The sequence below is a fragment of the Alosa pseudoharengus genome, unplaced genomic scaffold (genome assembly GCF_046254945.1).
Source record: "Alosa pseudoharengus isolate Yale_2024_CS ecotype anadromous, Long Island Sound unplaced genomic scaffold, YU_APseudo_1.1 YU_APseudo_1.1_scf_145, whole genome shotgun sequence".
Lineage (NCBI taxonomy): Eukaryota > Metazoa > Chordata > Actinopteri > Clupeiformes > Clupeidae > Alosa > Alosa pseudoharengus.
Genome location: NW_027468615.1, coordinates 53,619 through 69,356, shown reverse-complemented (window position 1 = coordinate 69,356; position 15,738 = coordinate 53,619). Strand labels below are relative to the sequence as shown.

At 46.3% G+C, this 15,738-nt stretch overlaps 1 protein-coding gene across 2 annotated transcripts in view; it reads right to left on the bottom strand.

Annotated features, from left to right (window-relative positions):
- Positions 1 to 7,138: 7,138 nt before the first annotated feature.
- The window catches only part of LOC143123738 (engulfment and cell motility protein 1), a 61,067-nt gene continuing 52,467 nt past the window's right edge, over positions 7,139 to 15,738 (bottom strand). For both annotated transcript variants that reach the window (XM_076285029.1, XM_076285030.1), the window contains 4 exons: positions 11,435 to 11,542; positions 10,959 to 11,041; positions 9,014 to 9,091; positions 7,139 to 8,670 (listed from right to left, as the gene is read on the bottom strand). In XM_076285029.1, the coding sequence (XP_076141144.1) occupies positions 8,470 to 8,670; positions 9,014 to 9,091; positions 10,959 to 11,041; positions 11,435 to 11,542 (470 nt within the window). In that variant the 3' untranslated portion in view covers positions 7,139 to 8,469. The remainder of the gene's footprint in view (positions 8,671 to 9,013; positions 9,092 to 10,958; positions 11,042 to 11,434; positions 11,543 to 15,738) is intronic.

Here is a 15,738-nt window from a genome sequence, read left to right as displayed (position 1 = left end):
AGATATCCCAACTTCCACTCATCTCCAGGAGGGGGCAGTGTTTTCACAGCGCTCTCTCTCCCAGCTTCAGTTGATGCACTGAGCAACGCAAACGTAATGTTTGGCTTTTTGGCTCTATTACTGAACAAGGCAGCCATGCCCGCAGCTAGTGGATTCAAGCCCACTCAGACTCCACACCTGGTCAGCATGAAATCCCACCTCAGCACTGGTATGTAGAACCAACCAGAGAGATAGAGTCTGTGAGGGGCTCAGTGCTTTGAAGTAGTTCCACCAGTCTTGAGAGGGGTGTTGAGGAGAACCCCTCTTAGGCCGTTTTTAAGTTTATATTCTCTCTCTCTCTCTCTCTTTCTCTCTCTACCCCTCTTTCTCTTTTCTATCTCTACTCTCCTCTTCCTGAACTCCTCCAGTGCCAGTTTGTGCTTTTCCCGTAGCTCACTGACTCTGCAGTTTTGGAGAGAGAGGGGAGAGAGAGGCTGCAGGGGCTTATTTCTCCCGACTTCAAACTGTGACCGGAAGAAGCTTCCTCTGCCCACACACACCACAGTCACATGGGGGGGGTCCAAGCCGCCTGGAGTCCCAGCCAGCGCATTTGTTCTTGCCCTGGGTGTCAGTGCATAGGCGTGCACTGACACACACACACGTGCACACACGCACACACACACACACAGAGAGAGAGAGAGAGAGAGAGAGAGAGAGAGAGAGAGAGAGAGAGAGAGAGAGAGAGAGAGAGAGAGAGAGAGAGAGAGAGAGAGAGAGAGAGAGAGAGAGAGAGAGAGAGAGAGAGAGAGAGAGAGAGAGAGAGAGAGAGAGAGAGAGAGAGAGAGAGAGAGAGAGTATTGGAGATGCACAATTGCACACTCATGAGCAAGTTGCACGTGCAAAATAAATAAATAAATACAAAAAAGGAGGGGGTGGTAAGTAGAATGGCAAAAATAGATCAGTAGAATCCACAAGAACATTCTGGTCCAAACGCAAACAGGAGAGAAAGAAAGACACCAACTAAATATTGTGCACAAGAGGCCCTGCCTGCTTGGACTTATCCGTTAATACCGATTCAGTAGCACTGCACAGTCAACCAGTGAGTGAGTTAGACAAACACACACTTCCTCTCAACTCTTGGGGCCTTTCTTTTATTCTGGGATTTATCTGGGCATGCACGTATTTCAGAGCTAGGACTGTAATGTAATAGCATTTTAAGACCAATATGTTGAATGCCACACCGTGGACATTTTGCATTCTAAAAGTGGTAATCTGCAAAGAGTCTGCACAAATAGCCCAACAAGCTACCGTCTGAAGAAACAGACAGAAGAAAGGACTTAGGGGCGGGAAAAACAAAATAAAAAGGACTTTCCTCGAACCAGGAAAATATAAAGCAAAACTCACAGCCCAAAACACCACCACCACCACCATCCATCCATCCATCCATCCATCTATTCATCCATCCATCTATTCATCCATCCATCCCACTGGTCTTTGTTGAGTGCCCCATGGCTGTTAGTTCCCCATCAGTCCACCACCCTCCGTTGATTTCATCGCTCTGTGAAGAACACAAACCGACTGAGAAACAAAAGGAGCAAAGATGCCGAATTGACTTCTGGGATGCCGAGAGAGGAAGCGAAAGAGAGAGAGAGAGAGAGAGAGAGAGAGAGGAGAAGGGAGAGAGGAAGAAAAAGGAGAAAAAATGGATTCGTCTTCACAAGGAGACAGATGCACAGAGAGGCAGAAACACGGCAGTGTGGTAAATCAGCACAAGCTCGCAGAGAACAAACAAGCACAACAAAAAGAAGAGACGCAACCAAAATAACAAATATGTCCTCTATAAATAACCTGCTCTGAACTGCAGGAAATGTAGCGGGTTCATCTGGAGGACGTCTTCAGATCTCTTTAAAAAGACATTCAGCGGCGGGACTGGTCGTGACAGCACAGGGCTCAGGAGGAATGATCGTGGAGAGGAAGTGACAAAGAGATGAGAGCACAACAGCTGCCTCTGCTACTTGGGACAGTTTACCGTGACAAATACCAACAAAGCTGAACAGACTCCTGCTAGGGACCAAAACAAACCCTACCATCTTATATGGGCGTTATAGGAAGCTGTATATTATTATGCTAATATAAATATGCTGTATATACTGTGTATAGACACACACACACACACACACACACGAGACCTTTTGTATGTAGCCTTGCAGTAATCATTACTGATTAGACAAGTTGGAGCCCAGTTGTAGATGTGCCACTTTCATGGTCACGCTTGCCCATTCAGCTTACTGTATAGGCTTTCACTCTGAGCAAGAGGGAGATGATTTGAGCTGTGCTGGTGGCATCTCCAACTGAGCCGACATCGACAGTCAGTCGAGGGCAATCCGTGCAAGATTTTAATCCAAGATCTGCTTCTAGTTTGTGTGTGTGTGTGTGTGTGTTTGTTCGGTCTCGTGTCTAGGCATGATGTGGCATGGTGTGTGGAGAGTGGTGAGGCAGGCCCCATGCATAAGTAAGTGCCTAAAGACTTCCAGCTCTTCCATTTACTGCACTGTATTTTAATATTTTCCCTTTCCGCCAATGTAGTAGGTGATAAATGTTGCTGCAAATCACAGCAGACAAGCAGCTCTTGTGTGACTTCTTGTTCATTTGTGCAATCAAAATGTGAACAAAACAGCAAAAAAATAAGAGGGACAAAATATCAAAAACGATGACCCTATTAACTGGAACTCCGTATGTTAATCTTTGTCATCTTAAAGCAGAATAAATGTACCAATAAATGAAGCGACAGCTTGATCAGGAGGAGTTCTATCTTGGATAATGAAATCATTCTGCCCTGTTAATCCCTTGCCGGAGGGAGGGTGGTACAGCGACTCATTTGTGTGAAGGTGGCTCTTGTCATTTTGGCTAATTCTCATGCAAATTTGTCCCCCAAACCAGGAGTGTTATTACAGTACTTATTAAAAATGTGGATTTGACAATGAATAACGTTACATAATATTTGGTGTTATGGAGGGGATTGTCAACTAATGTTTAACTTGGTGTTTGAGTTTCAGTGAAGAGTGTGTGTGTGTGTGTGTGTGTGTATGTGTGTGAGAGAGAGAGAGAGAGGGAAAGAGAGAGAGAGATTGTTAGGAACTGTGGTGCCCCTTGTGATTTATTACACCGAGCGGCACAAATCAATACCAGGGCACCCAATTATTAATGAAGCCAATATAGGGAGCGCGCGCTTGAGGGGTGGGCACTGCTGCGCGGCACTGGATTTAAACGCAATATCTGATTAGCATCCATACAAATGCAATCTGGAGCCTTTCCTGAGGCTGAAATAGCTTCCGCTTCACTGTGCCTGGTTTCTTCATGGAGTTGATGAAGTACTTCCTCACACTCACACACACAATGGAAAGTGCACTAGCACTCTGTCGGGAAGTTGTTTGACATTCTAGAGACTAATCTGAGTTTAAAAAGTGGGGGTCTTTGTCATGTCATATCGGGTATATATTCCCTATTCTCCTTTTCTGTGTGGTGGCTGATTTACAAATGGGGCTGCTGGAATGATGCTGACATGAGAATCCATACTGCTGATATCTGCTTCATCCTCTTAATGTCTTCCCTCACTCAAAAAGGCAAACCATGAAGGGGTTGTGGTTATTGAGTGTTGATACATTTCTTGGGTATTGTTTATTGCAAGGTCATGCATATTGTGACTTTGTGGTATTGTGTTGTCCTTGTGATGTTTATTGCAGTTGTCAATACAGCAAGCAGATTATTGATCATCATTTTGTGGGGACTTGAGGTAAATCTACAGAGATGCCAGGATATTAATTGAAGCAGTGAATGTTCAGGGCTCATTATGTATTTTGTGTGTGTGTGTGTGTGTGTGTGTGTGCGTGTGTGTGTGTGTGTGTGTGTGTGCGCTGTGCGCTGTGCGCTGTGCGAATTTGGCTCTGTGCTGTGCATGCCTTATGAGCAGTGAGAGCATGTGAAGAGGCAAGACGAGGCCATCTCGATTACGTGATGTGGTTAGCAAGAGGCCCGATTACAGGCTGAGGGGCAAGACAGCGCTGTCCACCCCCCCCCCCCCACACACACACACACACAAACACACTCTCCTCTCTAAAACCCATCTTTCTTCCGTAGGCTATTGACCGCACCTCTTCCATTCCGTCTTCCTCTCATATGAGTTTACACACCCAGCATGCTAAAGCTTTTGAGATAGCTACTCACTCGGGCCCGGGGCTGATGCAGACTTGCCAGACCCAGATATGGGCCGGATGCGTTCCAACTTCCAGGGTACGCTGTTCCCCCAGCTCCTGTCCTCGGAGCCTCGCTTGTCTCCACCTCAGGCCCGCGGTGAGCTCAGGTAGGGACGGGAGTTTTTTGGGGGGGAAGGTCGTCTCCCGGGGCCTGATGGAAGGTCTGCTGCATTATTCATCCTTATCCTCCTTCCCTTTCTTCCCTCTCTCCTCCCCTCTCTCCTTCCTCTCTCCTCCCCTCTTTCCTTCCTCTCTCTAGCTTTCTCTATCGTGCGTTGTTGTTCTCTGGTGCCAGCTCCCGAGAGGACACGCTGCCTAAAAAGACCTCGGGCTTTGCATCGCATTGCACTCTCACTGGCTGCCGTGACTTTGACTTTGCCCCCAAACTTTGACAGATCAGCCACAGCAGGGGTGAAGCGCACCAGGCAGTTGGGGGTGGGGAGAGGGGGAGTAGTCAGTGCTGATGGTTAACACTGGGTCATGTTTTTTTTTTCCATCCAAGGTGAGGCAAGCACTGCAGTTTAGCTGGGTTTCAGCTTCAATTTGGGTAAATTATTATTAAAATATTATTAAAAAAACACTTTCACAAACACATACACACACACTCACCCATGCACTCAATTACACACAGTCTCAAACTAAATGTCATTTGTGTGTGAAATGATGTAGTCACACTGCCCTGCCTGACCCTCCCACTGTGTTATAGAGCTGCTTTTAGGTGAGTCAACGCAAGTTCCCTTTTTTCACTTGCAAAGCACTTAGCCATACTCAAGAAGCCTGGCTCGAACCTTTTCTGTCTGTCCCACCGTCCTTTGCAAAGTCATAGTTGCTGGAACCATCTTGACCCATGATCTGTCTGGCCCTCCTTTTGGAGGGAACTGCAACCTGAGCTATGAAGAGGTTGCTCACAAGTGGATGATGAAACAGCTACACACACACACATTCCTAAGCTATACTTACATTCTCTTTCAGGCACCATCACAAATACACACACACACACAGCAGGCAGGATGAGTAATCCACTTAAGGACCTACTGTAGAAGCTGCTCGCTCACTGCCAGAACAAGCATACTGTGTGAAACATGCAGTCGGTGTGTGTAGGTGTTTGCCCTTGATAAGTAGTGACCTCATCTATGCCTCTATTTATATAAATCTATATAAGTAAATAATCATGGTCAAGTTCAAGAGTACAGTATGTGAATATATACTTGAGGAGATAGATATATATACTATGTATATATATATATACAATCTCCTCATGAGAGGTTTGACATTCAGAGATGTGCATTCTTGTCAAGCGGGCGTATCCCAAGATTCTGATGAACTTTAGCTTTGAAACATCGCTTTTACTTAGCCTGCTGTCATCCATCTAGCTAAAAGCCACCTCCGTCATATGCTACAATGTTGCAATTTTCTGAACGTCTGCATTTTACAGCTCTGATGCAACGTGACAGTTCATTTAAACTTCACAACGAGTTCGGCGAATTAATATACAAGTGTGATACGGCCAAAAAAATGGACTTCATAGGTGTGCAGATAACATACGGTTAATGGTCGTTCTAAATTACGTAGGACAATGGGAAATTCAACCAAGCAGTGGAATAAAGCTATATAATAGCTTCACGTTGTTGAAAGCGGTGCTCAGGCCATGTCCTTAGCTGCATCCCTGCAGGTGTGCGAGGGGGGTGGGGGGGGGGGCAGAGCGAGGTCGTGACTACAGCTCTGGCTGCGGAGGAGCCGTACCTGCAGTCAAACACAGCCAGCCGTGCAATGGGAAACACAGGAGGTGACGCCGTGGCCTGTGCAATTACCCCGCAGCATCGCCGCTCAAATGAAGCCCAAACCCTCTTGGCTTTTATTTTGTCTTTCTGTTTGGTGATTCACGATTAATTCTTTCTTTTTTGGCTGCAGGTTAAAAGGACCTTTTTCACACTTAAAATATATGCTTCATATATGGATTGGAATTCGTAACAATTAAAAAAAATCAATTCTTTATTAAAGATTGCTTTCAGTTTTACTGTGCTGACTCTTAGGCCCTGTCCACACAGCTAGAATGCATAAAAAAACACCGGGAAAAACAGTGTTCAGTCCACCAAGTCATAAGCTATCGGCGCTGCGCAGCACCAGTTGTGATATTTATCTTACGGAGTGTAATCGTAGGTAATGTCATGTATGAAAACTAGAATTGTTAGGCAATACTACAAGTGCAAGTCCAGGGCAGCTGAGGTGTGGCAATGACATCATCGCAAGCAGGATGTGCGGTTTCGCTGTCTAAACGAATTCAAACGGGCTACGGTTTCAGATTTCTCCACTCTGGGACCAGGTTGCAGAAAGGTGCGGTTTCGGGCAGTGCGTTTACAGGATTCGTTTGGACGCTCGGCCAAGACGAAGCAAAACCTCTGCGTTTAACCTAAAAAGCGTCTCCGTGTGGACGGGCCCTTACTCTCTGTGCCGTTTCCATTGTTCACCCAAGAGGGAGCTACACAGTTATACATTCTCCACTCCCACCACTTACTCAGACTAATGTACATTAACCTGGGAGTGTGTTAGACCAGCTGGCCTATAGCTCACTTTTAGCTATAGGATAACTGGTGTAACCCACTTTCAGTGAATTATGCTAAGCTAGGCTTTTATCTGGGGTACTCGGCAAATAAGCTAATTTTCCTTTTAACCTACTTTCAAAAGACTATAATAATGTCTCTTGTGGGAGGCCTCAGACAAACTGGCACCCTGACATGACTGGTGGTAGAAGAATCACAACATCAGGTCTTATCGAGTTACTGCCCCAAAATATTCAACATCCAACATTCTACATAGTGTTTCCCCAAAGATTGTTACTGCACAACATTTTCACAAAAACCCTAATGCAAGTGCAGAGGTTTAAATGTAAGCAATCACAGAGAATGTTCTCATTTATTCAATTTTAATGTAAACAGCAGATTGATGGACTCAGCCAATAACAATGGGAGCAAATAAAATTCTACAAGTAATAACTATAATATTTTTTCAATTAAATTAAATAGGAATTTCCAAAGGTGTCATGGTCCCAGAATAAAAACAAATTTTAAAAAACCTAAAAGAAAAAAAAACTTTTTTCTTCCCTTTACTGGCAAATGTACATACATGACCCCCCACTCCCTCCCCCCATAACACTGACTACTTGGCAGCATCACAACCATTACAGAAGAGTCACACCAGCTTACAAAATCAAACAAAAGTGGATAGCTTGATATTGCTCTGGAATGATCCAGCAGTCTTTTGCACTGCACCTATTTGGGTTACCAGGAGCAGGAAAAAAAAACTCAATGAGACAAGAAGAAAAACAAGGAAAAAATAAAACCGAAGGAAAAGCAAGCACGCAGTACAGCAGAGATTGGGCGAGGATGATTAAGCACTGTAGGTGTCGTCAAGGTGACATGTTGATATACGGTTGTAAAGGAGGCAGTGCTCAGTGACCACACAGCCTGGTTAATAACAGTCTACAGGTACGAGAGCGGAGGAGGAGGAACACAAAAATGCAAGAGAGACACAAGATAATACAACAGTTTCCTCTCTCACTTTCCTTTGTCTCTTGCTTTTCCCCTCAAAACCACCAACCGGTCATCCCCTTGCTCCCATCCCCTTCTCATTCCAGACTTTAGCTGCCACTTACATGAGTGGAAGATGGGCGGTGTATTGGTGAACAGTGTCCCGCTTTACCCCTCCACTTAACTAGCACAGTCTCCCTCAATGTAATGGCAATGAAGACCTCAAACTCCAACAGCCTGAGAACTACATAAAAGCTTAACAGCAATACAACATGGTTGAGCTCAAGAGTACAGCGTTTCTACGTGAACTGGGCGACTTTCTCGTTGGATGTTCGATGTGTCTGCCGAGGTGAAGGTAGAAACGGGTCAGGGCCGTGAAACTAGAAATGGGAGGTTAGATGGATGAATTGATGGAGTTGTTAGGTGTTGGTTGGTGTCTCCTCCATTGTCGATTGTGACGTCTGTGGCAGGTCCCCGAAGGCTGTGTTCATATTTATGGTTGAAAGTTGGTGCACCTATTGAGAAGCTTGCTTTTTTAAAGACAGTTTTAGCAGAGAAAAAAAGTTTTTTTTTTTGTTCTTGTTCATTTTTTTCAATGCAAGAGTTTCTCTAAAAGTTCTTTTTTTGTTTGTTTAAAACTTCCAGTAACAACTTTTCAGAGAAGAAAAAGGGAAACCGTTGGTCCAGTGGGTAATGGTTTTGTTTTGCTTTCAGTTGCAGTCGTAGACAAAGTCATAGTTGCTAGGCTCCTTGGGGATGGGAGGCGGAGCCTCAGGGATCTGGATGTTCTCCAGGTCGAGGAGGCGTAGCTTCATCTCCATGCTAAGCAGAGTGTCCAGGTCACTCTTGGTGAATTCGCTGGTCATCTCCTTCCCTAGCAGAGCATTTAGCCCATCTGTCCACACACAGTACTGCAAGAGAGGAAAAGCAGCAGGAAGAGACTTGTTAATGTTCACACTCTGAATTGTGATATAATATCACCTCTACCCTACAAATGTATTTGTGGATATTAAGCATATTAAGCATATTAAGCTCTCAGCATATTTAATTTCACATTCCAATATTATCCAATTATTCACTCCTCTATTTCACATGAGAAGTCATTAGCGCGGTGTCAGCGTGGGTATTCTCATAAGACCATAAGCTGACAGTTAGCCTTTAGCATATTAGCAAGTATGAAGAAATGATTAAGTTTAGTGTTGCATTGAAGACCTAACTCTCTCTCAGGTGCTCTAACTCCCATCTAGGACTCACCTCGTGTTTGTCAGGGGCGATGAAGTTTAAGTACTCATCGGACTCGTAGAGGACGGAGAAGGCCAGCTCCAGCACTTCCTGTTAGGGAGCGAGGGAGAGGGGGGATAGAGAGAGAAGGGGAGAGGGAGAGAGAGATTGTCAGTGGAACATTAATGAGTCTGCTGTGTTTGTGCTTCTGCCTCCTGCCAGCCTGCCTGCCATTGCGTCCAACCCCCCCCCCCCCACACACACACAGATTTGCAGAGCAGATGGCTGGCTGTCGCCTCGTGCCGGCCGCTCCCGCCTGCCGAGGCTTAAGGGGGGCGGTGATGGGACGGGACAGCAGGCCTGAGGGACACCAGCAGCGGCGGTCCCAGACTTCACGACTAACTCGGCTGCTTGATGGGCCTGGCGAGAGCGCATGAAACGGCTCTGTCGGGGGGGCATTGGAGACAAGGAACGAGGAAACCGAGAAAGTGCACATATCCTTAAAGGAGCTACAAACATCTCCTTAAAGACTGCAAAACTGCTTTTATTTTAGTGAAATATATCACACTGACATACTGATGATGAGACCAAAGCAGAGCTAAGCTGAGCCCTTTCAGAAGTGCACTTCCATTTTTTATAATGTCATCCATCCATTTGTTGACTACTGATTCAACTGCACATACACCGTATCTACGCACTTCACTTTTACTGATTTTATCTGCACTTCATCTTTATTTTTTTCCTTTACATCCGATAAAAATGTACTGTGTTTGCCGTAAATTCCGGCCATGCTGAAAATACACACATTTTCTCGGACGACTCTATCTACAGTACACATCTATCTGTACACCTCATCTGTACTGACTTTCACATGCTTCACTTTCCTGTCTCCATCCCTAATAAAAATATACTTTGTGCTCCCTGAATAAAAAGGGCCATGCCCTCTGGAGCAGCTGCAGTGGGCGAGTGAAGCTGGCACGCGAGCGACTCCCTGCGGACCCCGCCGAGGCACCGCTCCAGACGGTCGACATCGTTCCCTTCGTCCTCTGCCATGAGCGATGGCGCGGCTGCCCGTGCGTCGGCACATTTCCACCGCGCCCACGAAGAAAAAAAAAAAAAAACGAGACTCGAGGAGAACGCGCGCCAGTCCGTCCAGCCCTGCGTGTCATCCTTTCACGTCAATCCTCCTCTGGCCCGGAGTTTCTTCCGTTTTATCGGCAAACTAATAAAAGAGGTCGGGAGGAAGGCGCAGTGGTCTTTTATCTTCCCCGCTATATTTACCCTCTACCCCTCATCCGTCAACATCAGCACTCGGAGACGAAGCACTACAGAGGGGATCCGCGGCGCTAAAAACCACAGGGAGGCAACTCCTTACCACCAGGAAAAACTGACCGAGGAAATGTACTGTATTTTTATTGTTAATGAAAAGAACACGATAAAAAGACAGATTGAACACAGATTGATTGATTGATTGACAGACTGACTTGACTACCGTCTACCCTCAAACCCATTCCCTCCACCCCACTTCCTCTGTGCAGTCACAGGCACCATGGCAACGGAGAAGACGGCCTCCTGTCTGTGTTTGTTGGGGGAAAGGTGTGTGTGTGTGTGTGTGTGTGGGGAGGTGAAAATGAGGAGCGGCAGGGAGGTGACGTGTGAGGGAGACGGGGGATGATTGGAGCTGATGTTCCTGTCAAGAGAACATCAACGCTGGAGGACACCTTTGTCTGGAGGAGGCCCGGGGAGAGAGTGCCGTGTTGATACACAACAAACATGACCACGCGCGCACACACACACACACACACACACACACACACACACACACACACACACACACACACACACACACACACACACACACACACACACACACACACACACACACACACACACACACACACACACACACACACACACACACACACACACACACACACACCTGCATGTACACACATACAGACAGTTGATGATGATGTACCTTGTTCTGCTTGAGAGCTCCTTTCTCCTTCATGTGAGGGCAGTCCTTGCCTGTGACAACAGCTTTGATGTCAGCCACGGGCACTGCACAGAAAGACAGACACAGAACAGAGTAGTTAGACAGATTCACCATCACACAGACAGGTAGGTAGACAGAGTAGACAGACAGGCATTAGCCTTCTGAGACCAATATTACAGAATATTGCAGAGGTCAGTGTTTTATGGGGAGGTCAAAAGTTATTAGGTAAGATACTGTAATTTAATGAAAACTCTTGAGTGCGTGTGTGTGTATGTGTGTGTGTGTGAGAGAGTGTACGTGTGGGTTTGTGTGTGTGTGTGTGTGGGTGTATTTGTGGGTTTGTGTGTGTGTGTGTGTGTGTGTGTGTGTGTGTGTGTGTGTGTGTGTGTGTGTATGTATGTGGGGGTTTGTGTGTGTGTGTGTATGTGTGGGTTTGTGTGTGTGTGTTGGACACTTACGCTTCTCCTGCAGAGAGTCATGGGGCACCTCCCCCTGGGGGCTCTCCTCCAGATCTCCATAGTGCAGGACTTTATGATTAGGAGACAGTCGACAGTACCAGAACTTATCTAAGGGAAGAGAGAAAGGGGCAAAAGAACAAAGAAAGGTCAGCATAAAATGTAATGTATGTTGACCAATGCAAACATATAATAAACTGCATGTATACACACAGTACCACAGTGAACCTAAAACTAAAGGTGACTCATGTTTAGCAGACACTTTTAATGCAAAGCGCCACAAACTCACAGTGGCGGGTTGTGGAATTGAACCCGGGCCAACTGATTGTCAGGTCTTGACACATCCCCTGTTACATCATGCCCACAAATGCCTATACTGTCTAATCAATCTAATCTAGCCCAGTTCAGTCTAGTCTATGCTGTACTGTATGTATACACAGTGCCAAGAATATACATTGAGCATAACTGTGTGACTGATACTACTATTTGATAAAAAGCTCATCCAGTCTTGGAAGAACAGATTAGTCAGAGTGGCATGGCTTCTGGGACCCAGTCTTTGAGACTTAGGCTGAGGCTGGCGTGTCTGGGCACCCGTCTCAGAGCCCCGGTGCTGCCTGCTGGCGAGCCACCACAGGGGCCTCGAGCCTGGCACGGCACAGCGCAACGCAGACCTGACTAGGCTGGGCCCCCGGGCCTTTGGCTGGCATCGCCCTGTACACAAGCGGCCGCTCCAATTCATAATTGTCGAAAATAGATGCCTGGCAGCACAGCGTGCGTGCATGTGTGTGTGTGTGAGAGAGAGAAAGAGAAGTCATTATATATGTGCATATGGCAGTGTGAAAAATAGGTAGCATGACAGAACAGTGAGGAAACTGACAGGGGAAAGCATAAAATGAAGCAAGATTTTAAACAGAAACAACTAATGACATATATAAGGTTAAAGCTGGAAAAAAAGATGTACTGTAACAGTGTGTATGTATGTGCAAATGTCTGTCTGTCTGTCTGTCTCTGTGTGTGTGTCTGTGTGTGTATCTGTCTGTGTGTGGGTGTGTGTGTGTCTCTGTATGTGTCTGTGTGTGCGTGTGTGTCTGTGTGTGTGTGCGTGTTTGGTGGCAGATTGAAATTGAGTATTTCTTGGGTGGCGGTGTGGGGCTGGGGAGTGGGGTGATGTGACAGCTTGTTCATTAGGCACAAGTCCTCGTGCTGCAGCCGAGTGAGGCTGGTTTATTTACCAAACGGACGTGCTGGTGCCAGAGCTCTCTGCCCAGATACGCAGTCCCCACCATCTGCACACGGCTGTGACAACCTCATACACACACGCACACACCCATCATGAATAACTCAACACAGTCACACACATACACACACACACGCATAGCCATCATGAATAACAACACAGACACACACACACACGACCGCCGCACCACCACATACTAGCCATCAAGAGCCAATCTGTTCCTACCAGGAAAGAGAAATCCCCTACGTTCTATTTTTATTTGACTTATTTTTATTTATCCTTTATTTAACCAGGCTAGTCACATTGAGACAGAGGTCTCTTTTCCGAGTAGCCAAGAACAGCAGCAAGTCTGTGTTACAGTCATCCGACGGAGGCATTTATGGAGCTTTCATGATGTCAAATCTGAGTCACCTTGCAACGCCAACTAGGTCAGGTGGGACATGGGGTCCACTTAAGGGGTGACCGATGAATTATTTTATGTGAAGAGATGACTGTACAGGGACTGAAAGGGAACTCTCCAGACAAAGCCATTTTATGAAGTGGCAGCTTGCAGGCTAGCTGTTAGCCTGTTAGGGAGCCGCTGGCCTGTTCCACCAGCGTGGGCCCTAAGGCAGTCAGGTAGCCTTGTAGCAGGTCCAGAAAGAGGGCCGCCCAGAGCAAATGGCTGCCACAGGCTTGACAAGCTAGCCTGCCTGACCAATTGATTCTGGGCAGAATATAATACATTTTAAAACTGATGAATTTAAACTTTAAACAGTTTACAGATAAAAATCACTAAGGGTGAAGGAGTGTACCCTTTCAATTCCATCTGGAATTCTTCTATGGATAGTAACGGTAATAATTGGTCTAAAAGATTTGAATAAAAAGGTTCATCCACAAACAAATATTACAAACTAATGACATACCCTAATGTCTAAGAAAAAGTTGGCCTGTGCGAAATGGTTTGATGCATTTTAATGGAGACACTGAGACCAAAGTGGTGTACAGCCAAAGTGTGTGTGTTTGTGTGTGTGAGACAGAGCATGTGTGTGGATATCTGTGAGTGTGTGTGTGTTTTGGAATGGAAGCATGTGTGGGCTTGTTTTTTTTCCCTTTTTTTTGCACTCATGACAGCACTTGGTACGTGCCACAGAAACAGTGACTAAACCGCGGGCCTCACCGAACACATGACCGGCATCTTGGATGCCCACACAGCAGCGACTTCCCACGACATCGAGAGCGAAACGGAGCGGAGCGAGCCTGAAAAGGAGGCTGACCGCGTTTGTCATCCAAAAACAGATGCTGCTTTGAAACGACGAGCCGAGCCAAGCTCACCGATCAGTGAGAAAGTAGAAGAGGGGAACACCTATAGCTCAATTTTTATTTTATTACATTTTATATATAAGTTTTAACCTACATAAGTTTTACATTTGAATGCTTTTTCAGAGGCTGTGACCCTTTAATAAGCGATATCATCCAGAGGACACCAGCTGCTGTGTCCACATGCCACACGCTAAACTACAGAGAGCGAGAAAAAGCAACGAGTGTACGAGTGTACGAGTGTCTAATAATATATGGGTGAGAAATACATGTTAATCAGTTACAGTGGTGAGAGGAGATATCTAAAGCAGATCAGCTGTAAAAACAACCCCCACAAAAACAGGTAAGGTAAGGTGCCTGTGATGCATCAACATGCGCGAGACTGAGACGGCGCATTCGTAAACAGAGAGATGTGCTGTGAGGAGCTATAATAAGCTGCTGTGTCTGGATGGATCACCAAACATCCACACACACAAAAACAAAAAAAACGCAAAAACAGAAAGTAACAAAAAGAAAGTAAAGCAAAGTAACACGCACGCTGGGTCCATCCTATCACCCTTCTCCCATCCTCAGTAATGTGTGTGTGTGTGTGTGTGTGTGTGTGTGTGTCTTTTTCAGAGCAAGTGCAAAACTGACTGAACAATTCCTTTTAGAAATGGCATCCGAGGCCATTCCACTTTCCCGCTACAAGTGGGCTCGTCACCCGCTTCCACCCCTTATTGCCAATTCATTACATCATTCGATTTACGAGATTAGAGATTTGCGTTTGAGTATGAAATGCCCCCCCCCCCCCCGCTTTCCTCTCCCCTTTATCCCCCCTTTCTTCCCCTCACGCCCTTCGTCGCAGAAGAAAAAAGCGCCGCCAAGGCGAAGTGTCAGTTTTGATTTTGCTCAGCTCGCCCGAGCTTTTAAGATGATAATGATGATACATGAGCATCTTTTGCAAAATGGTTTGAAGCTCATGCGGGCACTCGAACTGAAAATGGAGAGACGGAGGGGAAAGAGAGGGTTAGCAAAAGACTGGGACATTGATTTCAAAATGGTAGCTTTAAGGAAAGAATGAAGAATGACTAACTGAGGGAATACTCTTATTTATCTGTGGACATGGGGATTGGAATATATGTTACTTATAGAGAATAGAGACGGGGAGAAGAGAGAGGCAGATGAAGAGAGAGTGAGATAAAGAGAGAGGCGGAGAAGAGAGAGAGAGATGAAGAGGGGAGGAAGAAAAAAAAAGGGTTCAGAGGAGGCCGACCGAGGGGGAAATAGAGACATTTGGGTCCCTTGAAGGATTAAATTCTATCCGACTCTGAGGAAGGAGCGGCCAGCTGATAAGGGCGTCTCTCTCGCCGTCTCTGCCCGTCCTCTGGTCGCCCGTGTCAAAGAGGATATTAGGGCTCGACTGCCCCCAAAACACGCCGGCACAAACCCCGTTAAAGCTCTGTCCTCTATCAAACGGCCAGCTGCTCCCTGAATGTCGGAATGTCCCGCAGAGAAGGGCACTTTAAACATTCGCCCAACTCCGCTAACCACCCCCCCCCCCCACCTCCCTCTTTCACTGGCCAGGCTTAATAATAGAAGCCATAAAGAGCTCTACTGCGCAGCACATCAATTTTAAAGGCGCGTTATTCAGCGGAACAGCGAAAGCCTTTTGCTTTCATGAGAAAGGACACTCTCGTGCTCTCGTGCAAGCGCCGACAAAACGAAACGATAGCCCCGAGCACGAGCCCAGTCTCTTCTACCCCCACCTCTCGTCCTCAGAGGACAGGAG